Raw genomic sequence first — 25,060 nt, 5'->3', positions numbered from 1 at the left:
AAGGGCATCAGCGGCCAAAGAGCGCCATGGCACAAAGTTTTCTCTTATACTCGAGGTGGGGTCAAAGACCCACTTCCCAAGAATGTCATACTACAGAAACCGAGTACCGGGCAGGGGAAAGCCTGTACCTATTGTATCACCGGTGGGTATCCAGTGGCACTGAGGATCGAACCCCGCACCTCCCGAATGCGAGGCGGATGCTGAAACGACTCGGCTACCTCTGTGGTACTAAAGGGTGGTTCCGCCAGAACTGCCTGAGCTCTGTTCGCCACATGCGCGGCCTCAATGTCAAATTTATATAGGTCCTTCAGCCACGGCGTATCATATGATTATGAATGCATTGAAGCCAGCATTTTTTAATTTGTTCATATATTAACAGGAAAGAAAAGTCGTCCCAGTGGTTCAATGCCTCTGGCATTCTGCAAATAAGCAGAACAACAATTTTTCTTTCTAGAATGGTGGATTTCGTCCAAAAATCAGTAGTTGCAAAGGACTTAGTTGCTGAGATTTCAAGCTTACTGTGTGGACTTCGACGGGACAGCGGTCGAAGACTAGTTCCGTGCCTTGGGGACACTCCGCTGCGTGGGCACAGCGGCCTCCGCACCAACCGCATCCCAGTGGGTCCTCGTGGCCTCTCAGGCACTTGGAGCACGTGTTGTAGATGCCGCAAGATCCGACGGGAAACTTCACCACCTATATTTAGGGTCAGTGAAGAAATGCACCGATTTACATGGTATCTTAACATTACAAGGATAATGTGTATTTAGCCTAATTTCTAGGTTTCACTCAATTCGTTACGGTACAGCGATAAAAAGGTAAATTTTTGGTCTTCTTTCTTGGCCCTAGGGCTGATAACTACGGTCACGATGTTGAAAAAATTATACATCATGCTCTTTTTATCGCGAAGCGCTTGCAGAAAGAGGATATACAAAAGTTAAAATGTGTTGTTGGGTGACCGGCGTTGTAATTAAGCCCTGACGCCTCTTGCATAAAGGCTCAATTGTCCGGAAGGTCATGAATATGAGTGCAAGCCATTAACATTAGCGGTTCTACAGTTCCTTTGAAAATAGCCCCAGCGTAAAGAATGGCGACACAGTATAACAAGCGCGCAGTACCGCTGCTCATGTCCAGTGTCAAGCAGTCGTCGTGGGTGAGATTTCCGGCTTCGACTTTCAAGTTGGTGTTAAGCTTCAGATATGAATCACCAGCTCGCCCAACCAGCTGCGCGACAGTCCCGCTCTCATGAGGGGCGGCTTGAGGTGCTGACCCCTCTCACCAACGCAACTTAGGCTTCTGCATTCATTTAGGTACATCTGCTAAAACATCCATAGAGCGCTGTTGCAGTGGCAGAATGTTAGGTTATGGGATTTAGTAATGCACAAAGAAAAAAATTAGGTGAATGCAATCATGGTCCAGTTCCTTCTGAAGTTCGCAGCAGCATCTAATATGCGAAACACTTAGGCTACTAAGATATGTACATTAACTTTAGTTTGATGCAAAGAATTCCGTATTATTCAATAATATAGGTTATTTCATTAATTTACCATGAGGAGGAGCACATAGCAGATGCTGTGCCTAGCGGGTACTTGCATGCTCGGGCTTATGCTTGTAGCCACGGGGTAAGTCGAAGAATTTCTTCGCGTAGGCTTCAAACTACCAGTCGTTGAGAAACGCTTTGCTAAACTGCTTTGATATTGTCTATACTAGGCTGCAACACGGCCAAGCCCTTCGACATTATAAATGTTTCTGTAAAGTCAGTGAGAAGCACAAAGTTGTGTCCAAAATATTGCAGCTAACGGACATCTAGGACGCTACACTCCTGCATTTGACCCGCTCGCTGGAGATACTGGAAGCTTCTCATCACCATGCCCCAGTACCGCGAGGGATGGGAGATGTGCCACGGCGCACATACGGCTTTTCTTTTCCTCCACAGACATTTAATGTAACAGAAACATCAACTGGATTAAATGTTCCAAGCGGCCCCACAGTTAAAATAAAAAGCGTGGTTAGAAGCCGCAAGTAAAAAAAGAAAGCAGGCTTACCTTGTCCCTCGTCAAGAAATAGGCATAGGTTCCGTTGCTGTCTAGAGCGGTGCTCTTCTCGATGGGAATGTTTTCGCCACGGGTTAAGTCCGTCCAGAATAGAAGCTTTGAAGACTCACCGTGCAGTTTAACCTGAAACAAAAAGCAGGCTATGCAACGGGCCGCTTGGTCTTTTTCTATGCAACTATAAAAGTTGGTCCAAGTTCTAAATAAAAGAAAAAGAAGTTGTTCGTGGAATGCAATCGTAATGTTATTTCCAGAAATCGATGATAATTCTAACCTATCCCGGGCGTCCGAGAGAGAAAGAGAGAAAACGTTTAATGCATAGAATGTATGGGTGGTCCCTCATTCCAGCAGCCCATTGGCTTTTGCCGCCGCTCTTGCCCAGTCCACAATGCAAGCTTGTCGTCCGAATGTGAGCTGGACAGCGCCTCCTCCCAACCCTCATTTTTTGTGTTATTGATTCTTGGTATAGCTGGGTTTTTTCTGGCAGGCCCATACCATATGGTATAAGTCAGCCACCTCACCGCAGAAAGCGCAGTGCGGATCGTACGAATGAGGAAGCATATAGCTGAATTTGACAGGATTTATATAAGTATTCGATTGCAATTTCCTTTAAATGAACCTTTGCTCCTTGTTTAGATTTTTGTGCGGTTCGGCGTATACTTTCCTCGTTAATAGCAAATGTCGGAGTAAATCCCTGTAGCTTAATAGTTGTTCAGAATAATTATGTTCCTGCGAAAGTTGAGGGACCTCAGCTAATAGCCCGCGAGCAATGGCGTGAGCGGCTTCGTTTCCGAAATCCCCAGTCTGTCCTGAAGTCTATATGACTGTGGATTTAAAGTCTGTATGTTTTTAAGTTCTGAGTATTGTGTTTGCGTGTTTACCATTACTTCATCTTGTATAGTTACGACATGCAGTCGGGGAGTCCGTAAATACACACGAAACCTACCTGGAAACCATCGCCAAAACTATCACCGCTTCCCCAGCCTGTTATGCTATCGTTAATATTCTGCTGACTGGTCCTGCCGCGTCCACATAAATTGCCTCTTTCATCGCGCCCCATGTTCTCCTGATGGCGTCCTCCCTAGACTGCCTTCTTTCCTTATGATATTCGGGGCGCATATTTCTCGAATTTGCTGCACCTCGACCTTGCTTCTAAGCAGATCTCCCAAGTCCTCTCTGTACTCCGTATATCAATGCATTGGAGCACTAGTCTACCGAGTACGTCCCTTCCTCTCCTGCTTCCTGACAGCCGTATCATCTGCGATATCGAATGGCCTTCAGTAATTTCATCTACAGCATTCTGGATGCCCATGTGTGGTAATCTTTCTGTTCCTGCGTTAACCGGGATACCAAGTGCTCTTTAAATACTTTGCGTATTGTGACGTCTCGCTTGATCTCACTTTTCTTCCATTTCAGATAGGATGCTTTGTAAGCTGTAAAATGAAGCCAAGGTAGTTGTGTTTGAACTCGCATGACTTTGTCGGCTCTATTCTTTTTGTTCACGAAACTAATTATTTATTAAAGGCTTATGAGCTAACTTTTAAGTATAACTTAAAGGAATAAAGTGTCAATGCGTAAAGCGCAGATAGCCTTGAAAAAGAGTCGGCTGAATTTTTTGCACCAATGCGTAATTTATGCAGCCTTAATTACCACTCTTGAAAAAGGCCTAAACAAAAAGGCCTAAAAACAAAAAAAGCTCCAGCCTGACAGAGGTACTACATCAGCGTCCCAAGATCTGTTTGAAGGAATAAAATCTTCCTCTCTCTCCTGAACGCTGTCCCAAACGGGGCTTCCTGTGTATATCGGCAAGACATATGCTCCAGCAGTTGTTTTTTGGCAACCTTTCTTTTAAGGCCGCTAAATAAAGCCCCGTAAATGGGACTTCAGCGTTAACATTGCAGCCAGCTTTTTTTGAATGCAATCTATAGCTCTGCAACAGCTTTATGAATCTATACTTTATTCCTGAAGTCGATATTTCAAACATTAGCTAGTCATTATTCAATGAATAATTAATTTTCTAGAAAGAAGAAATACTACAGACTAGGCCACGCGACTTTCAACAGCACTAAGCTGGTTTCATTCCCCTATGGGACGGTCCTTCTCGAAAACCTTGATTACATTTGGCACAGACCTTCCGAGTAAATGCGTCGCTCATAAATCACAACTACGTTGTCTAGTAAACGGTGAGCAGAATTTGTAAAGCTTCTATATTGGCGATTATCACGAAATCGACGCCATGTTTTGCGGCCCGCCGATGTAGTCTACGAGGACCGGAGCGCGTAACCGCATCGTTTGCTTCTCTGCCTAATGGATTCGCCGGCATAGGCGGATGTCGCACTCAGAGAAACGCTTTTGCGTGGATCTTTGATAGATAACGTGTTTGAACAGCTGCAAAGTGTCACTGCGTGAGTTTTGTTGTGCTAGCACCACACAGATGGCATTTTCGCAGGAAGTTTCCCCGATATACTGCCGCTTTTGTGGTGTCATAAGAAAGCAGTTGTTATCAAGCTCTGAGCCCACATTTCTGAAATAATTATCTGCGCAGACTAGAAGGGCCTAAGTCAATGCGAGGCGCTATTTGATCAGCAAAAATGACTAACGGAAAGTGTAGGCGATGGAGCTTTTAGCAAGATAACATTAAGACCCTGTTGGGTGGAAAATCCAGAGGCCGCTTCGTTGTGGCTGGGGACCCTTTGGTCAAAAGGGCAGTGACGCAGAAAAGAATTTTCGCTCAAAAGAAAAAAAATTGGTCAAGCAGAATCGAACCGCTGTCCTTCGAGTCGGGACCTGGGGGGGCTACCTCTACATCACCGTGGAACTTTTTCTTTACACATTTTAATTATTACAGTGACGTACAGTGTTTTTGTACATGACATATTTACAATGCCTTCAGCAATCAGTATACCATTCTAAATCTATGCACTTCGAATCCACAAATGTTTAGAAGAGAAGCAAGGCTATGCATGCCACCAAGAGGGAATGTCGCTCTGTTCTGTCTTTCAGTGGGGTAAAGAGGCCTATTACGAGCACCTCACACCGCACAGGAGGCGAATACATTAAAACAACCCTTATTAATTTAGTATCACTAAATACCAGCACCAATTAATATCGGAAGTGATGTGCAAAAAGCAGTATGGTAAGGCAAAAAGCATGTCGATGTCTGCGAAAGGGTGCCCCACGGGACACCAGGTTGTTGGGACACTAACGCTGGCGCGTTATGCCCTTAAGATGAACTTTAGGGTCCCAAAGCTTTTTTAACGAATAGTTGGAAAGAGGGGGATGTGATAATTTTACTTTAATTTTTTTCATTCTGATTCTTTTTCTTTTGTTATAGCCCATGCCCTCACTTTAAGTGGAAATAGGCAAAGGGGTGAATTATAGGATTACAACATAAACAGACAAAAAGGATTACATCGTAACTGCCTTACAGTCATTCTGGTTACTGCTTACGAACAAACTCAAAGCACATCGCAAAACATTGGGCGAAAAAAAAAACAAAACACCAAAAACAGCGCATCTAAACAGTCTACCTGAATGTTTTGGCATTCTACTGGTTTACTGAGTTATAAATCTAAATTCGGGTTTAAAGTAGGACGTGGGTAATGGGATTGTGAGTGCCAAAAAAAGGGCACAGTATCATCAGTAAAAGCTCAAGCGACTGTGGGTAGAGAACTTTCCACATCGAAAAACACAACATGAAATTATCTGTTGTCACAGCACATTTCCTTGTAGTATTTTCGGACCTGACGACAGAAATTATTGTTGTGACAGCAGGACTTTGTGTAGTATTGAGCACTCTCCTGTCGTAACGACAGAACTAGTTCTGTCGCAACAAGAGGTAACTTTGCAATACTACAGAAAAATCTCTCGGGATGACAGGACGACAAAAATTTCTGTTGTATTTCAGGCTTGCTTTCTGCGTAAGCGGCATGACAATTGGTGGGTCTCGCTGACCTGCAGTACTCGTAAATGCGGAAAGCTTCCCTTATAGTTTTACCTTTCATCTTTGTATGTACAAGAGAAATGATCACTGCTGTCACTGAAGTGTTTAAACTCAGTACAAATCGCGCGTCGATCGTTCGCCTCTCAGCTTTAACACCAGGCAGCGATTTATGCGTCTCCCTTGTTTCTGCCTTTGCATAGTAGAGAAATGAGGATCTTTGACTCACACGCTGCTTCCACCACGACGAAAAAGCGCGAATTAATGACGAAAAACTACAGAGAATGTCTACTAGATTCGAATCAATGCGAAACCACGGATTTTTGCTACACAGAAGACGACGATGAGCGGGCAGTGCCGCGGGACAGCGCGTTCGTGCTAGGCCAGCGAGGAAGAGAAAAAGGAATAGACAACGGACGATTTTGCTCGTGGTTGGTACCCATCAGATTAGTGCTTGCGAACAAAAATTTAAAGCAAGCGCTATCCTGCCGGGGCTGCCCTGAGAAGGAGCCCGCCGTAACGCACTCAATTTGTATCCCTTTAGGCTCCCTATGCAGGTCGTAAAGGGCGTGATCATAAGTCACTTCAGCCGCCGCGGTGGCTCAGTGGTTACGGCGCTCGGCTGCCGGCCCGAAAGACGCGGGTTCGCTCCCGGCCGCGGCGGTCGAATTTCGATGGAGGCGAAATTCTAGAGGCCCGTGTATTGTGCGATGTCAGTGCACGTTAAAGAACCCCAGGTAGTCGAAATTTCCGCAGCCCTTCACTACGGCGTCTCTCATAGCCTGAGTCGTTTTGGGACGTTAAACCCCATAAACCAACCAAACCAAACCATAAGTCACTTCAGATTTTTTTTTTGAATTTTATACCTCCAACAAAATTTCCGATCGATACGCGGTTGTAAGAAAGAAACATCACAGGCAGGCCAAATCCGTGGAACTGAAGACATTTTAGTACGTATTTCGACAAAATTATCAGGTATTCATCATACTTGAAAACGCCTCCTGAAAATCTCTAATTTCAGTTCTTTATTTTCTTCTGCAGCCTAATCAACTGGGATTTCACGACATGCATTGCTTGTTGAATTTGCTCCCCGTATTTAATTTTTTTGTGTATGCCTTGTTCTTGTGTTCTCGCGCTGTTGTAATCCATAGTTTGACGGAACACCGTCTGGTCAGGTAATAGGTATGGTTGAACAAATCTTGGGTCGCTGGCCAACTGTCAAAAAAACAGTTAGTTGACTTTTCGGACGGGTTCTGAAACGTCAACTAACTGTTTTATTTTTACGATTGTGCAGTGACCCAAGACTTGTTCAACCGTTCTCTCGCTCTGTTTGCTGCCGGAACTGTGGGCAGAATTAGCCTCCAAGCTGCATACCACAGCTTTTTCTGTTCTTTCCCATCTCTAGAGTGTGAGGGAAATAATCTTGTGAGGGAAATTTTGTGTGGGAAATAAAGATTCTCAATTTCAATCATCAGCCTGACTACGCCCACCGCAGAGCAAAGGCCTCTCCCATTCATCTCCAATTAACCAGGTCCTTTGCCAGCTGCGCCCACCAAATGCCTGCAAACTTCTAATCTCACCCGCCCACCTAACCTTCTGCCGTCCACTGCTACACTTGCCTTCCCTTGTAATCCACTCTGTTACTCTTAAGGACCAGCAGTTATCGTGCCTTTGCAGTACATGCCCTGCCCAAGCCCATTTCTTCCTCTTGATTTCGACTAGAGTGTCATTAACCCGCGTTGACACACTAGAATGCAATTTCAATAAGTGTAAATATTCCAGAATGCGAAAATACGCCTCTCTGCGGCGCAGATCCTTTGTGACTTCACCAAAAAGACAATAGCATTATCCGAATGATAGTGGACAAGCAAAGCGGAAACTAGGAATCAATATGTTCCGCTCTGACGCAAGTTAAGATGCACATGCATGCTGTTGTGCTCGCGGTTCCTTCCTGCAGTGGAACTCGGCGAAGTTGGGCATGGGGAGGATTCCCTGAAGACCACCGCGAGGGTGGGTGAGCCCTCTGGGGGAGACATGGCTGCAGGAATGCCGGAGGCATCGACGATAATAGCGTCCCCACGTATTCGTTCCGGTCCTCAGACGACGAAGTGCGGGATAAGTGTGGTCCCCTTCGGTCACGCTGGGGTTGAACAATTTCCCCAGTGCCGCGCCTTCGACAAAGGTTCCGCGTTCCGGTCAAAGTCAGTCAAATTTATTTTTCTCCGAGAGGAAGAAAGGGGGCAACGGAAAAAAGCTGCGCATGCGCAGCTTGACGAAGCCTGGCCCCCTTGGGAGCAGTTCAGCAGCAATTCAAGAAAAATAAACAAAGGACGCTCAATGCGGCAACAAGCATTGCACAAGATATATACATATGGACGACAATGTCAGGGTTTTATACATGAGATGCAAAAAGTAAGCGGCTGACATAATACAATGCACGTGGTACAGGGCGTAGTTGCAGCAATATGTAAGCAAAAATGTCGTTAGCTGCACGATATAAAGAAAAAAGGAAGGGATATAAAATCGGACAGGTGGGCAATAGCGCAGCGGACGATTAGAAATGAAGCCAGAGACAATGCTGAGGGTATTAACAGAAAGCGGATGCATTGCGATCTAATTTTTTGAAAAGTGAGCGTGCAGATTCTGTATTTGTATCAACACCAACGCGACTGAGTGCGTTCAAGAGGACGGCGATGTGGTACGATAAAGATTGATTGCCATATGTTGTGCGGCAGAAACGTTCGACCCATGAATTATTGTGTCTGGTGTTATGGCTATGACTGCGCGTGTCAAGGTTGAATAGCTGAAGAAAATAGTGATTATTAGTGCGAACAGCAGTCTTGTACTGGCAAAGAAGGCGGAACGAATACATGGTTTCAATTGGAAGTATGCGATAGGATGCGAAGTATGCGGACGTATGATCACGGTATGAAATATTCGAAATGGCTCGAATGGCGCGTTTTTGACGTATTTTTAGTTTATGAATGTTTTCTATGGATGTGGTCGCCAGTACAAGATGACAATAATTAAGTGCAGATAAATATAAGGCGTTGTACACCATCCTTTTTACTTTTGTAGGTAATACCGATATCTGCTCAATATTCCCGCGATTCTGTTTAATTTGTAGCAAACGTGTTCAATGTGCTTATCCCAGGTTAGGTTTTCTGAGAAAAAGACCCCAAGTGATTTAACGTGCGTTCGTATATCAATTTCATCATTTGCTAGAAATAGCTTTTCTGTGGGAGTGACAGGGACAGTAGGAGTGACAGTACAATATCTTTCAACCCCTGCTGGGAGAAAGCCTGCATTCCTGTGTCATGCAGGCGCCTTCCGGGTCAACGTGGGCGCGGTCTGGACACACGTGCGCGCCCACCTGGAGGCCGCTTGGACGACAACGTGACCGGGTCCTGTTCTCTTTCCCTCGGCCGAGCTGCGAGAGAACATCAGGACCGCCCTCCCGTGGGGGGTACCATCAGTGCCATCGTGTGATTGGACATCATTCTTCGAACTATATTCCCCAGCTAGGGATCTGGGGAATACGAAGAGTATTTAAGGAACTGCTGGTTTGGTACCAGAAGAGAGCCCCCTTCCTGAGAGATACCAGAGAATCCCGACTGCTAAGAAGCTCTCTTTACTTAGAAGCACTCTCAATTGCCCTACTTGTACATTATGTAAATAGATTTTGTTTAAAGTTTTCCAAGTTTTCTTCCTCCGATCGTCCTCGTCTCTTCTCCGGCCCAGTCACGCTACCTGAATCCCAACAACTGGTGGCAGCGGTGGGATGCTCCTACCTGAATCCCGACGTAGATACGGGAGGAGGACATGATTGAGAAGCTACAGTGAGATAGTTACTACAAACCATGTTTCACAGCTAATGGGGCGTGCATGAGCTCACGAGTCTTACAATGAAGTGCTATTCTCACCTTGTGGAGGTAGCCGCTGTTGTCGCCCACCCATGCAACGGTGACTCCGTTTTGTCGCATTGCTGTAAGAGAGGTCACGAGGCCTTCCTTGAATTTCAGAGTAGCGCGGCCGGTGAGTGGGACTAGGCCTCTAATGTAACTGTTCGCGCTTGGCATGCGAGCGTCCCTGTTGTCATCTCTTTTTTCCTGCAAACATAGAACAAACGGGCAGAGCTAAGCGATGAATTTAGTGTTAGGCTAGTCACCGCTTTCAGTGCCCTAACAACATGCTGCATCCGTTGCTTGATGGTGTTTGTATGCCTATATATTTTGAGTTTTGCAATAGCGTCCTCAGTAGGTCTTCTTTATAGGAAGTAGTCACTCTTATGGAGTTTTCGTCGAAAGGTCTGTCGCGACCTTGCAATGGTAACATTATACCGTGCAGTGAAAAGATTTTTGTGTAGTTCTTAGGACTGGAGCTTGTAGTAGCAACAATCGTTCTTGTGTTAAAATGTTCTGCACTACTTGCCGTAGCGACAAAACTAGTTCTTTCGCAACAGGTGACTTCACATTAGTACAGATAATTTTGCTGTAACGATATGACGACTAGAACTTTCGTAAAATTGCGGAACTGGCTGTGTCGTACCTTTCGCCTAGGCCGAGTCACTTGTGACAGCGGCGCTGCCGCCAGTTCACGTAGCAGTCTCTCATCAATCATCAAAGTACAAGTTAACCAGCAGCGTTCGTTGTGCGCAGCTGTAAAGTACTTCTTTGCGTACTACAAGTTCCGACTATAAGCGACGCGTTTTATTAGAACCAACAGTGAAGAGTGCCGAAGTGGTCATTAGAAAACTGAGGTAAATTTTGCAGTTCAGTTTATCTGTGCAGTCTTGATATCTGCGCTCAAAAGGCGGCTAAGGCAAATATAATCTCTGCTGCACTTGACTTCAATTAAGCCTTCAATGAGGCAGAACTTAAATGGTTTATTATCAGACGAGATTTCACTGGATAGAGGAAACTAAATAACGGTGCATTAATAGGATCATAACTGTTGCTAAGTAACGGTACACTAATAGGAACATAACTGTCACTAGTGCCACGTATTCTTTGGATACTCTTTCCACAGTCCCGAACTAATTGAACGGAAGCTACTTAATGCGAGAGGAATAAGGGATATTCAAAGTTTCGCAAATTTGCTCTCCCGCATAACAATGTTGACCAGGACAAGATGGCTGACCATGCGTTTCCAACTGATACAAAGAAAGAGGGCTAGTTTTTTGTTTGATTCTTCTAAAATGCGTTTCTTACATTCTATCCACGCCCTTAGCGTCTCTCCTGTACCCTTTGCAGTTTTTTTTTTACAGAGAAGTCGGCCATCTTGTTTTTGGCAACAGAGTTATGTGAGAAAGCGCACTTGCGTAATTTTGCCTATCCACTATTGAACTGATGGCAGGAAAGCATACTATTTGACGAGGTCAGTCATAAAACTCTTGGAAGACCCGAGCCCATAGTTAGGAGGCTATGACTGCGAAATTCATTGTGTGTCACTAACGAATATTATAGTCGGTTTTTCACCCAGGCCTGTGGCCGATTTCTGGGTATTTTTAATTTTAAGAGAACGTTTCAATGTTTTCACAGCTTGGACTGCTTTAAACATATTTTTCTTTGCAAGACAAAGTGAACTTGTAAAAATATAAAATAGATTCGTTACTCACGTTAGGAGGGAAGTTGAACTGCATCTGGTCCTTTCCGAAGGCTTTCATAACTTTCGCCTTTGTCGTGTTCTTGTCGCGACTTTCAATGGTTTCGTTGAAAGCAGCTTCCACGCTGCCCATGTCGAAGAAACAGAGCTCAGAGCCGAGGCTCGGGTCGTAAAAGTCCCAACTCTCGTTGAAGGGAGTTCCGAATGCAACGGCAAGGACTTTATTGGTGGGGTTATTTCGAACAGTCGAATGCTCCAGGGAAGCGCTGATGGCAATCGCGGCCTGCCCCTTCAGACCATAAACCTTTCTTGGGCACCTGATGGGCAGCTCAGCGTATGTTCCGAAAGATGGATCAGCCTCGGAGACACGTACAAGCATCGTCTCCGAGGTTTTAAATGACGCTTCCGTATTTTGAATGGCAACGAAGTAAGCAAAGCCATTGTAAGTGAACCCGTGCAAGTAGCGAGCACGGTGAAGATTTTTGTCGAAACCAAGTCCGTTTAATGACGACATAGCTATGCCCGCAGATGAACGAAGGCTAAAGGACTCCGGTGTACTCAGCACCCTGGCAGACACTGCGAAAGGATGGTATTGAGGAGGCCGGCCGTCATACGTCGACGCGACAAACAGGACGTTTGCTTTGCTCTCGCTACCAAAGAAAGCGACTGTGCTTGCTTTTGATGCGACATAATTGATAGGCAACTGCTTGTCCATCGGTATGCTAACGCTTAAGTTGTGTGATAGTTGGTGCATTGAGCACATTCCTTGCGATGTTGTTCCACATGCTAGAATTATAGGCTCAGAGCCCAGTTGAAGTAGAATCTGGTTGTCATTGTCGGTGGAAATTCTTTGGCTGTAGCAGTAGAGGGGGTAGGGGGGGCACTGCAGGCTTTCATTAGTGGGCCCCGTGGGGTAACTAGTTTCAAGTGAGAGGTTCTCTGCTGAAAGCGCATAGAGTCTGTTTCTTCCACCGGCAACTACCACGTCGCTACCTTCCGTCGTGCTAATGTGCAGTATGTTCCGGAGGCACCCTTCTGTCGCCCTGAATTCTTTCCACAACTCAGTACTTCTGCTGGAGCTGACGAAGAGAAGCAGAAAATACAATTGGGCCAATAGCAACACTGAGGCCTCATGGACAGGTAGGAACGATAAGAGGTTACTCATTTTTGAGTCACTACAGGTGCAGTATGCTTTAGAATGCCATTGTGGTGTCTGGAAGGAAAGAAAAAAGGCAGATGATTTATAAATAGGAGCGCTCAAAAAAGACTGTTTGTTTGTCTATGTTTTTGTCAGTTATCACTTGTAACCATTCAGATGAATCTTTCAAATAAATGATATACACCTCTTACCCAATGTCTTTCAACGCGTCATATTCGCCAATCATTTTTAATGACATTTTACTATTCTACGGTTCGTCTCTGGTAAATACATGAACACACGAAAAACCTAAACCTAATTCGACGTTCAAAGCGTCCGGGTACACAGCGGTGAACAATGAAGTGGAGAATGAAGCGGCATCTGGCGCTGTTCTCGGCGATAGTAACGTTCTGTCAGACCGTGAACTCTTGATGATGGATGTTCTTTGTCATGACTCATGACCGTAACGACCATAGGATACATCCAATGATGTTATTTGCGAAACTAGAGCAATTAAGAATGCATTGAAGTTCAAGTTTGTTTGACATAACGGTTGAAGAATTACCCTCAGATCCGCATGCCAGACTTCGCACACAAAAATTATTTCATAGCACTGTTAGCCCATCACAGGTTAATGTGTAGCGCTTGCTCATACTGAGACGCCTAAAAAGGTCCATACCGCACTGTAGACATACAAAAACACATATACATTGCCACTGCGGTGGCAAATCTACAGATTCCATAAAATAATCCAGTGAAATCAGAAGTTTTCGCGTAACATAAGGACACAGTCGCCGACATTTTGCCGCTATCTTATAACTAACAAAAAGATTATGACTAATTTGAATTTTGTGAGTAGAATGAGAAGGCGACCTCTCTATGACACCCTTTTTAACAATTCTGGATTTTTTTTGGTTCTGGATTTTTTTTAATCTAAACTTTTCTGCGGCATCAAATGTTTTAATGTCTAATTGAGAGTGAACAAAACGACTGAAAACATGAAAAAAGCTAAACATTTATGGGAGAATGTTTTAGTCGCTGCATCACTCACAACTGAAACTCATGCTCAGTATTTCTTCACCGTGTGGTAATCCTTGAACCACGGAGCCACGGCAGTGCTTTGTCGCATTTTGCACGCGTGAAATGCATGTCTGCTCTCTGCTTGGGGAGCCTACCCTTGTTAGTGCTCACATGGGTTCATTGTTGAGTGCGGCTGCCATAGGAAGAGTTATGAGGCACCGTTTATGTAAGAGTGGCAACTAGTGGAATATAGCTCCTCGTCTGAAGACGAGCTATCTTCCTCCTCTGATGGGTACTTAAGTGATGGGTACTTAATCCGAGAGCCATTGCTAACACTACCAGAAAAGTTGACGGCTCGTGTAGCCATAATGATCTTGGCTATCATCATCATCATAATCATCATAAGCCTGAAAAGAAACACCGCCCACGTTACTAGGCTTTTGCACACTCGAAGTCCTTTGTGTAGGGGAAGCCTTGTCAGACGACGACGAGCTGTTTTTTTTTTTTTTACCGCCGACGACATTAAATATGGTTTGTGGTTGCGGCTACCCGTGAAACAGCAAGGGTGATCCTAGGCATATCTTTACCAATTTTCGTGGCAGCTGTGACTATAGTTTTACGCAAACAGCCACCACATCTGCGTATTCTGCTAATTTATCAAAAAAGTTCCAAGCTTGATATTAGGCTCTTGAAGTCAGAACACTCTGCCAGTATACTTGCCGCGCTTCTTGTAGGACACAGCTGCCGATCCACATCAAACGTGTAGCAACTCTCCCCCTTTCTCTTCGATGCCCTAAATGCACTTTCCTACAGTCTTTGTAGCTCGCCGCTAGAATGCTGGTGTAAGAAAAGTGGCTTAAGTGCCTGTTATCGGTCAAATATAGAGCTTCCAAGAAAGCTCTTAACTCTGCTATACAGTCAAGGAGTGGCGGCCTCCATCTTCGCTGCACTTGCGAATAACATGTATCAAACTGTTAGTCGCTCTACACATCTTAGCTCTCTTTCTTTAATACGGTTTTGTTTCAACTCCTATGAATGTTGTTAGTGAATTGAGTGTACACGTACGTAGCACCGCATAATTAGGCGTACTTTAGGAAATTATCTCACTCTACGAATTCATGGGCACTAAATGCTTGGTCCTTGTTCGAGGGCCATTTAGTTTACGTGAAACTTCATGGAGTCAAAAACCCCGTATTACCTTCTGTCGATCTACCTAATGCCGTGATACAACTAAGCGTAAGAAAATTGGTCTCCACGTCGTATCCCCGCGCTCAGGCATCTATGCATTGTTGTTCACTTCTCTGTTGAATTTTTTTTTTAATTCACTGGGTATTATTGTATTACTGCTTTGCTCTTGGTAATTTGTTTAGCATCTCCAATTTATGAAAGTCTGTATAGTTCAGGACTGCATGTACTGTACATGTCTGGGTTTGTCCTCTGGATAATTGAATTTTAAAAATCGCAAATCCAATGCGGTAACTAACATCGCTGCAATGCGTTCTCTCAGCGAGTCATCGGAACGATGCTATAACGTGGACTTTGGCAGGTGTTAGGGGAACATATCCATCATCTGTTCCTGACATTAGCAACGGAGGCCCTGCGAAGCAATACAAAGACTATTGACACAGCTGTTCTGTGTGACGCCATGGATTATTAAGCAATTTATAAGTCACCCACTTTTAAGATGCTTTGCGTCGTACTGAACAATTATAGGCATGCGCTTTTCTTTGCAAAGTCAGCCATAATATCAATACAAATTTCTTCGAACGCTTCATGCACACTGCCGACCTCCAGATTCATGGGGATGAATTTCATGTTGTTCACTAAAATGCAAGCCTCGCTAAAAGGGAAGGATGTGAGGAACAGAGCACTGTGTCTGGCTAGAAATCCTCATTTTTCAGTGAAGGATTTCTGTTGTATATAGTGTTCCAGAGCTGCTGAGAAGAGTGACTGAAAGCGTACAGCGTCACGAAGACAAGCTTGAGTTTGTGGTCTAAAATCCGAAGGTCTGTCCCGGCTATAAGTAGGCGCGGCCTAAATATTCTCAACGATCGTCATGGACAATGGGGCACAAAACGGAGGTTCTGCTGAGGTACAGCCTGCGTCACTCTTGTGTAGAGCACTTGAATGGTGTCCTCCCCTTCATAAACGTCGACGCCTTGCCGTAGTGTCTAGCTTTTAAAGGCTACTCTTGCATGGTACTAGGGCCACATTAAACTGCAAGCGAGGTGGAAACAAGCAATTTGTCCGCAAACCATGGACTGCTTTCTAATTTTACTTTTGACTGCTCACGCGCTCTACACAAGGGTGACGCACAGTGTAGATTACTTACATTAGTCTCTGGGAGATACTTAATGCCGGCAGGTGATACGAAAACAACCTCTAAAGACCGAAGAGGCCTGCTCCGAACATGAAAAAGTGATATTAGAACGCTCCTGAAAAGTAAGCTTAACCACAAATCTGCGAGAAGCCGCAGATACCAACATGAGCGTACTGACGTCTAACGATATATTGCTTTTTGTTGTTGTTGTTGTTCATACGTGTATATTCGCTTTTTTGTGTGAACGCCGGGCCGTACTCAGGCGATGCCGCTGCAATTATCAGGGTGCCTTGCTGGCCTCTTCTGTTGACAATGCATTCCACAGCAAGCGATCGCAAGCACACGGTGTAAGCACGTGCCGATTACCACCGCGTCATCTTCTATTCATTGAAAAGAAGTGGTAGGCACTATCGACTGCAATAACAAAAAGGATGCGTGTGTGCCGGAAAAAAAATATTTCGGGGAATCCATGTCTGGTAACCACTCGAAATATTTTAAGATATATCGGAATGATCGTGCCCTGTTCGCTAGTAATAAAATCAGGCTGCTGGGCTGTAGGACAGGGGTAAAATAGTAGTTTTCAGATTACAGTTTTTGCGTAAAAGTATTGGAACCTGTAGTTCATGCGGAGCAGTGCCGCTGGGAAATAGGATTAAAAAAATGACTGCTGGTGGCAAAACGGTGGCTGTTATTCTAAACTCGAGCGTTAACGTGAGATGGGCAAATCTCAGTGAGGCCGTACTGTTGAAGGAGGTGCTAGTGGAAGAGGTTCGGGTGCGAGGTTCTTGCTCAGTGGTTTTCTAATAACTGCGCTAAAAACAAAATGCTCGGCAATCTTGATATGCGAAGTAAACTTTTTCTCTTATCATTATCGGAACAGTCGTTCTACCAGACATCTCTCAGTACAATGGGCGGGTATTTTTAAACTATGAGTGTACTCAAAAATAACAGCGCGAAAAACGGAGACGAAAGCTTTGTCCTTTGTTTTTTTATCAATTCGTTTCCGTTTTCCGCGCTGTTATTTTTGAATATTTAGTTCCAACTCGCCCGCCTAGCTATTATATGAGTGTACTGATAAAACTAAACAAACGTGCCCGGATTTCTGGTTGATTATTACCGCCCTGTGTTTTGCTTTACTGCTCTCAACATCGACGCCCTGCAATCTGAATAATGTTATTCCGCCTGGAAAGCACTGATAACTGTTGCTAACCGAGCTAATGAATGGTTCACAAACGTGGGAGCTTAAGAGAACACCACTTCCACAAAAATTTTGCTTTTTTTTCATTTTCGCAGACCTATGAGCGAAAACTGCGAAGGTGGCAAGAGGTAACGGGCATGGAGAAATAAATGTGGTATCAGTCATTTGCACCAATGTTGTGTTTTCTTTTATGACAAGAAAAAATTGAATGTGGCGTGTGCGTTCGAATTATCAGTGCGTTAAAGATGACAATGATATGTTATGACAGGTGGCGCCAACACGACCGCTGCGTATTCTGCTAAAGTATGCCGTATTTTAATATAGTTTAGCTGACGACGTGCATAACTCCGCAAAGTACTTTTCCAGGGCGCCAGTCATACTCTTTTTTTTTTTTTGCTGCTCTGAGCGCTAAGACTAGTATAGCGCTCTAGTAATCTTGTAGCAAGCTCTCCGTCGTCAAGTGCGGCTGTCTTAACACTGTCTCCTTACAAAAATTGTCTGCATAAGGTCAAAGCTATTAGGGCACAAATAATTGTCAGTTGAAGCAAATTCATAGCAAATACAGTCGAACCCCGCTACAACCAATGTCGATTCAACGAAAATTTCGCTTCAACGAAATAGTTCCAATTCCGCGTCAGCTCGCCATAGAAAGTAATGGAACAAATTTCTCATCACAACGAACCAGCAGAATTTCAAAGGTCGTTCGTTTCTTCGAGGAAGGTTTACGAACCCTTCCTCTAGTGTCGTTCGGCTTGGAAGATGGACAGGAGGCGAGCTTGTAGATGATGACAGCAGAGCATATATTTACAGCATACATATACAGAGAGTTAAACTGGAAAAAGCAGAACTGAATTTATAAAAAAACACACTTTGCGCTACTTTACTCATCGACGGGCAGGTTAGAGCCTAAGTAGCATCACGTTACATGCAAAGCATGGAGCCCCAGCTCAGACTGGACTGGACTGCATCCGTTTACAACGCTTTTAAGCACTTCATTAACAAAGGACTAAGGGCGGTCATTTTCAGGGGCCCGCCCTAAGCAACAATTCTCCAATCAAAAATAACAGGAGAGATGGGGACAACCCCTTGGGTTGGGCTTAGCCTCGAACCCAGTCTTGTTAACAACACAAACTAAATAAAAAATTAATACGCCACCACTCTCTCTCAAGTGAGAGTATCCACACGCTCTCCCTTCGGAGCTAATCCTTGCCTCAGGCATACCGCCACCCTTCATCGGTCCGCGTCGCCCGTCAGCAACAGAGGAGGGGGCGAAAGGGCCCACGTTGCTGCCGCCCTACGTACGGCGGGACACAGCTAATAAGCATGAAGGGGTTTGTCTGTCGCTCCGGGAAACCAGATTCAGGATCGCCCCTGTCTTCCCACATTCTTGGTGAGCACTGCCTGTCCGCCATGACAGGTGTCCGTCACGGCCCTCCTGGGAATACGCTTTTGTTCACGAGGCACGGCGGGACGCTGCGGGTGCCTTCCCGGCGATAGCCCACATCGTTTGGGGGGGAGGAGGGGGGTCGGTCCGTGCGTCAAGCGACCATTTTCGTTCCCCGTATGTACTCGGTTGCTCTCGCTTATACTGGTGAGCGGTTTCCACGTGTGCCGGCGTCCTGCTTCGTGCAAAGGTATGCAGCAGGAAAAGAGGGGCGGCCTTACAGAACCATTTCTGGGGCGCGTTTCCACTTCAACGAAGTGTTTGATATGCGAAGCTGGGTTTAAAAATCTATCTGACAATAAAACAAGCATATCGCCGCCCATCTGTGTACTTCCGTAGGTCCATGCTGCTTTGTTTCACTAAGCTTTCGCTGGAACCATTATGATCCACTCATTCAAACGCATATGAAGGCCGCCATTGCTTGGTGGTGATGACAATCGAGCTGGCTGCCTTGCGACAAGGCCCGCGTACAAGCTCCCGTTTTCTTCCAAGCCATAGCCGCAACCTATCCATCGCCAAAGACGCAGCAGCCTGGAAACAGCAGCAGCGCGTTTGCCCTAGTTTTTTTCACTCGTGCTTGTGCGCTGCAATCGACACGAGCATGGCGACTTTGTCTAGGAAGCGCAAGTTCCTTTCTTCCGAGGAGCTAAGTGATGAAGCCACAATTGAAGGCGTTCGCCACAGCGACACATCATCGGACGCTGACAGCGACACAGAGGATTTAGCACCACCATCTGCACTAAAGTGATGGAAGCACTTGATGTTTTCCGCAGATTTATTGGTGCTCACGATGACGACGTCGCGATGCAACTGCTCACCCGAGTGCGAAGGTCGCGCCACGGCGCTCATGGCAAAAAAAAAAAAGAATCCGAAGAAGCTGACCGACTCTTTGTTTGGAAACAAACGATGTTTTGGGACTCTGTTGTCCAACCTGACAGTGTTTTTGGGTTGTTTTCGCCTCAACGAAAGTTTTAGCGTGCCCCGTCAGTTTTCGTTGTAGCGAGGCATACCGATCCGGCAAAATCAACACAGAGATGTTCCGCCATTGTGGAGATATAATGTCTACGGGGAATTGAATGAAAGTATTCTGCGCTGGCTACTAAGCAAATTTGCAACTATAAACCACTCAAGTTTCTATAGGATACCAATTCTGTGCGCTTGCACATTGGACATTGATCTTTATTTACCAGAATTTCTGGTGGGTAGCCTGGGCTGAAGGCTGTAGTCAAACAGCTTGACGAGACCCAGGCAACCATTACAAGGCAGCACAGACGAGACTTTTGAACAAATACTAATCATTAAAATGTGTTGCTTTACAAGAAAGAGGGCTCAAGAGCAAAAGTGAACATATACGCTGCAGAAATTTAGGAAACAAAGCAAATTGCATGAAACCATAAAAAGAGATAACCGTGGGCAAATGGAAACAAAGAATGCAATAATGGCTGTTGTTTAGCTCTGGTTAAGCCTGGAGTGACGCTATAGCTCCATCTGGCCGAGTGGGACTCGTTCAGTCGAATTGCAAAGTCAGTCTTCCGCCGATCCGTTTCTCAGGGCATCCCTACTTCATCTTCGTCCCTGCAGGTGGGTACACTCTCTCCTCCTCTCCACTCCCTCCCTTTCGGTTTCGCCGGCGCGCCGCGCCGCCGGCAGCCGCTCCGCACCACGTGACCAACGACGTGACCAGCCACGGCGCCACCACGGAGCTCAAGGGCGGCCACGCAGCTCAAAGGGTGCCGCGCTGAAGACTCGAAGTACTAGCTTATTGTAGCTATCGCTACAAAACATCTACAGGAAATCGCAGTCAGGGACGAAAAATAGATTACCAATTGGAAAAAGCTGAAGTAGTTAAGCAGCTTTTGTACAGTTGATGTGTTGGCACTTGTTTAAAAAGGACGCAAGATTGTTACGCAAAGAGATACCGTGCTCTGTCACCTTGCAATAGCAGGACATTAAGTACTGGAGAGCGTATAAAAACTCACACATCACATTCTTTCCAAACTTATGAAACAAGGGCGAGGTGCTACAATACAGTGACTGCGCAGCTTGCAGCCCACAATGGACCGTTTCCGATACCGATAGAAGTATCTGGAGCCGAAATTTCGGTAAGCGTCCGCCTCTGAGACTGAAAGATCAGCGATTTGCATACCTATTTACTTGAATTTAATTACAAGCGTTATTAAAGAGGCAATTTGAGTCAACATTGCTTTAACTGCGAATAGCATAGCACTAGCCTAATAAGCGCTGAACATGACCTTCTGCTCATGGAGAATTGCGCAGTGCTCGCTTCGGGAATAGTACCTGATAATACAAGCCGATATATGCCTTAAACATCACTTCAGATGACTAGAAGGCAAAAACATGTTTCTGTAACTGGTGCATTCCCAAACGGGCCTAATAAAAGTATTATTGTTGGCCGGTCTGCATCATTAATATTGCTTACCAAAAACAGCATCCATGCCTAAGACAGCAGTCCAGACTGAAACATAGACTTAACGAACAATACCCAGCTTCCGCGCTAAGATGTACCTTATACCCCTGTCACACGGGCATTTCGAGGGCCCTCGAACCGATAGTCTATCGACTCAAAGGCGATCGAGCGCTGCCACACGGGCAGTTTCAATGGCGATCGAGTCAATAGCCTATCGAGTCAACGGAGTAGCGCAGAACTCCATCGAGATTTCGAGGGCCTTCGAGCGCTGCCCAAGGTTGCTAGCGTTGCTCCGAGCGGCGCCAAGCGCACTTTCGTACACGACACATTCACGGTGCAGAAACATGAACAAACATTATTCGCATAAAATTTAATGTAAGCAGCTTGTAAAATTATTTTAAAAATATATTAGAGTGTTTTAAGTGCGTAAGCGCATTAATTTTGCGTTGCAGTCTTTGCGTTGCTTGCGTACTTAACGTTGACAACATGGCGGCACCCTGCCCGCCCGCTTCACAGCGATAACAGCTTCGTCGCTAATCCCTCAAAGCAATATCGTGTTCTAAGCTGTTGTATTCGCCTTCGATTTGCCCATTCTTACTCTCGCATAAAGTTTCAAGAGAAAAATAGCTCTTGTTTTTCAGATATCATGGCGATTACCCCGGTCTTACGCCTGACGAAGCAGCGCTCCGACGCAGTTGGACTGGCTTGGTTTTGGCTCGTCTTGTATTAGAATGGCTACAGCAGTGTCTGCATCTGTCCGTCGCGTACGCCCAATTAAAAGGATTTTAAACGACATGCGCGTATGCGTGTATTTAAGCATTTCGTATTCATTTATCAAATATTTTTGTTATTTTTGTAAAATATAAAGTAGCGATTGTGGCGCCGCACAAGCGTAGAGTGAGACACGAGAACCATTTCAATGGCCATTGAGATTTGCCGTGTAGCAGCGGCGAGTTCGATGGCGATTGAGAATCTCGAAGACCCTCGACTCGAGGGTGATTGAAACTGGCCGTGTGACAGGGGTATTAAATAGGGCGACACTGTGCGATTTCTACGGTGCTCGATGCGAACATCTGCACAACGGTGCTCCATCCGAAGATCTCTGGCGCATTAACCTTCAACGCGAAACAATATACGCCCAAGCTTGTTCTATTAACACGAACAAAAAAAATACTTTAACGAACCTTTCACACTTATATCAGAGACATCGTTGTACGCACCTGCGTTGTCTGAAGCGGCGTAGGTGAACAAGTAAGTATTCTGTGCCGAAGTCTGGAAGGGAGCTGGTAGACCCGCGATAAAGCTTGTGGAAATACGTTAACTGCTGCGCGTCAGCGCAGATAGTGAGAGATAAGTGTGGGAGAGAGACCCAGATAACCTCAGGCTATATATACATGTATATATATATATATATATATATATATATATATATATATATATATATATATATATATATATATACGGTTAGCGGCGGTGGTGGCGCTTCGGTGCCGACGCTCGATGGAAAAAAAGACGGCAGAGACTTTGGCGTTCAGAGCGACAATGCAGGAAGTGCATCAAAAAATCTTGGGATGGTTGCGGAAAGGAGCACTCGAATCGCTCTGGCAAACAACGATGTCGCCAGCAAACGGTGTGTGCGTCGCGGACTGCTTCGTGCGCTTAGCCGATCCAGCTGTAAGCCGAGTTTTTAACCGACATTATCCTCGGTGCTGTGGTGGCATCCTGCTGCTTTCGATGTTGTATACAGATAGTTTTGTTGATATGAACCGAGTTCTGCGCCTATCTTTAATATAGATTTTCCTACAGTTGTAGCATTCCGATTAGCATTAATATTGAAATACAATGCCACTTCGGCACTGCGGATAAATGGAAAAAATGATTGGAAGGCGCGGCAGTTTTGGGATTTAGGAGATAGCTGGTTATATGGCTCTATTAAACCTTTAACAAGAAATAAATAAACCTTTCCATGCAAAACTAGCTTGAACAATAGCGTAAGTTGGACTGAAGCATAGCGTTGACATTCTGTACGCAGCTTCTAAGAATAGGTTCGAAGGCGCGCATAAGCGATCAAAGGACAGAAGGCTATCACCTACCCGTCGAACTTACCTGCGTATCTTGCTGATTGCTATGCAATTTGGCACAAAGCTCACGTGATGGCTTCAAAGGGCACTGACAGAGCCCAAGGTAAGGAAAAATCACTCGAAGCGACTCTCCACGGCGCAAGGCCGGTGGCCGTTGTGGTGGCCGAAAGAGAGCTACGTGTTGTTTCTCTAAATACATATACGATTATCTGCAGCACCTAGTCTTTGACGGCAGGTACCATATCGCTGTCGAAACCCGCTAGTATTGCCAAACTTACCTCGCTGATTTGCCTAGTACGTTCCTATTCTAGTGGCGTCGTTGCGAGGATCGGGCTTCGGGCGGCGATCTGAAACGCAGAACCGTGGCGCCCACTACTGCCGTTGTGCTGCAGCTCTGCAGCCCCTTGCTCTGGATGAGTCCGTATCTTTCATTCGTGTACGTACTTGTCAGGAGCAGCACGTAGTCGTTAACAGGAATGTTAAATCGCCTGTTACAATTTCCCCGCAGCGGGTGAGTACCGTGTAAGTTGCACTTTCAGTCATTGTCTTAGCAAGATGTTATCATTACCCTTTTACGGTTGAATTGCATGAAAAAAAAAACACAACAAACTGACAAACGAAAAGAATAAGGATAAAATATGCCACTGTAGGATGCATAGCTACTGTCTTCGCTGGGAAAAAAAGGGGGTGAAAAAAGATATTTACATGCGGAGGAGACAGAGAAATGATACGCTGCTTGGTGGTATACAACCCGAAAAGCGCGCAACGTTGCGCGCAGAATAAATTTCGAACACAAGAACTTATGAGAAGAAATTATGGCACTGATCTTAATAACACAAGTTTATCTGTTCAGGTTAAATGTTTGAGGTAAAAAGCTTTCTTAACGGATGATTTCTTACACAAATTACGTCATATTTGCATGGATTGATTTCAGTGCAGTGACATGCTCTCACCGCGATTCGCTAGGGTATGGTGGGTTAAGGGCGCTGCTAGGCGCGCATCTAGTGCGGCGCTTCTCGAATCCAGAGCAGGGTCGTCCTTGTGAGCTGTGCCATGTGTTGACGGTACTGGCTACCACGCAGTGACAATGCGGTGATGAGAAGCCAGCAGAGCCAACATGCGTAGACAATGACTTGCCTACTGCCACGCAGCAAGTAACTCAACACAGATATCCTGAAGTATATTTTGTGGTGCACTTGCTTCGCAAGGAAACTGGGACGCCTTGAAGATTGTGTTGATCCTGTGAGGTTAACGCAGTGAGGTTAAACAGGCAATGACCAGTAGGCTACCGTACACGTTGAGAGGGGAATACAGGGGAAAAAGAGGGAATAAAGAGCAGCAACGAAATGAGTTTTTCACGTGTCCATTGACCACTATGACAAGGGGAGAAAAGGAGTACAAAAACGTGTCACACTTAAAGATGGAAACAGGCAAACTACAATGACAGGCGAGCGTGGACAAGAACCGTTGCGAGGGAGGCTACGATCTTGTACTAGAAGGCAACAGAGGAGGCACCACAAAAAAAGAGTGTGTGCGTGAAAATCTGAAAGAGTGAAAATCTGCAACCTTTTTAAGGAGTCTCTTTCTGGTCATCTCCCGAGAACGCTGTGCATTTTTAAGCGTCAATGAACTGTACGTCCTTTAGTGTGTGTTGTAAATAAACCTTGCTTTCCTTCTTCTGCTGCGCCGCCTCCGATATTGTACAAAGTTTTAGCAAGGTTGTTGCAGTTAATGTTCCCTTAATTGGAAGCTAACCAGTAAATCACCAAGTACCATTTTCACATGCTTTTACGACCTCCATAACGTTTGCAAGGGGGGAGGTAATGGGGGTATCTGTTA

At 45.3% G+C, this 25,060-nt stretch overlaps 1 protein-coding gene across 1 annotated transcript in view; it reads right to left on the bottom strand.

Annotated features, from left to right (window-relative positions):
* The window catches only part of LOC144099218 (hepatocyte growth factor receptor-like), a 73,556-nt gene extending 51,109 nt beyond the window's left edge, over window positions 1-22,447 (bottom strand). The window contains exons 1-5 of the mRNA XM_077632364.1: window positions 22,361-22,447; window positions 11,606-12,805; window positions 9,912-10,097; window positions 2,043-2,174; window positions 520-693 (exon numbers count right to left, since the gene is read on the bottom strand). Of these exons, the coding sequence (XP_077488490.1) occupies window positions 520-693; window positions 2,043-2,174; window positions 9,912-10,097; window positions 11,606-12,757 (1,644 nt within the window). The 5' untranslated portion in view covers window positions 12,758-12,805; window positions 22,361-22,447. The remainder of the gene's footprint in view (window positions 1-519; window positions 694-2,042; window positions 2,175-9,911; window positions 10,098-11,605; window positions 12,806-22,360) is intronic.
* Between the last annotated feature and the right edge of the window lie 2,613 nt (window positions 22,448-25,060).

This window comes from Amblyomma americanum, chromosome 7 (genome assembly GCF_052857255.1).
Source record: "Amblyomma americanum isolate KBUSLIRL-KWMA chromosome 7, ASM5285725v1, whole genome shotgun sequence".
Taxonomy (NCBI): domain Eukaryota; kingdom Metazoa; phylum Arthropoda; class Arachnida; order Ixodida; family Ixodidae; genus Amblyomma; species Amblyomma americanum.
This window is presented reverse-complemented; position numbering and strand designations above follow the sequence as displayed.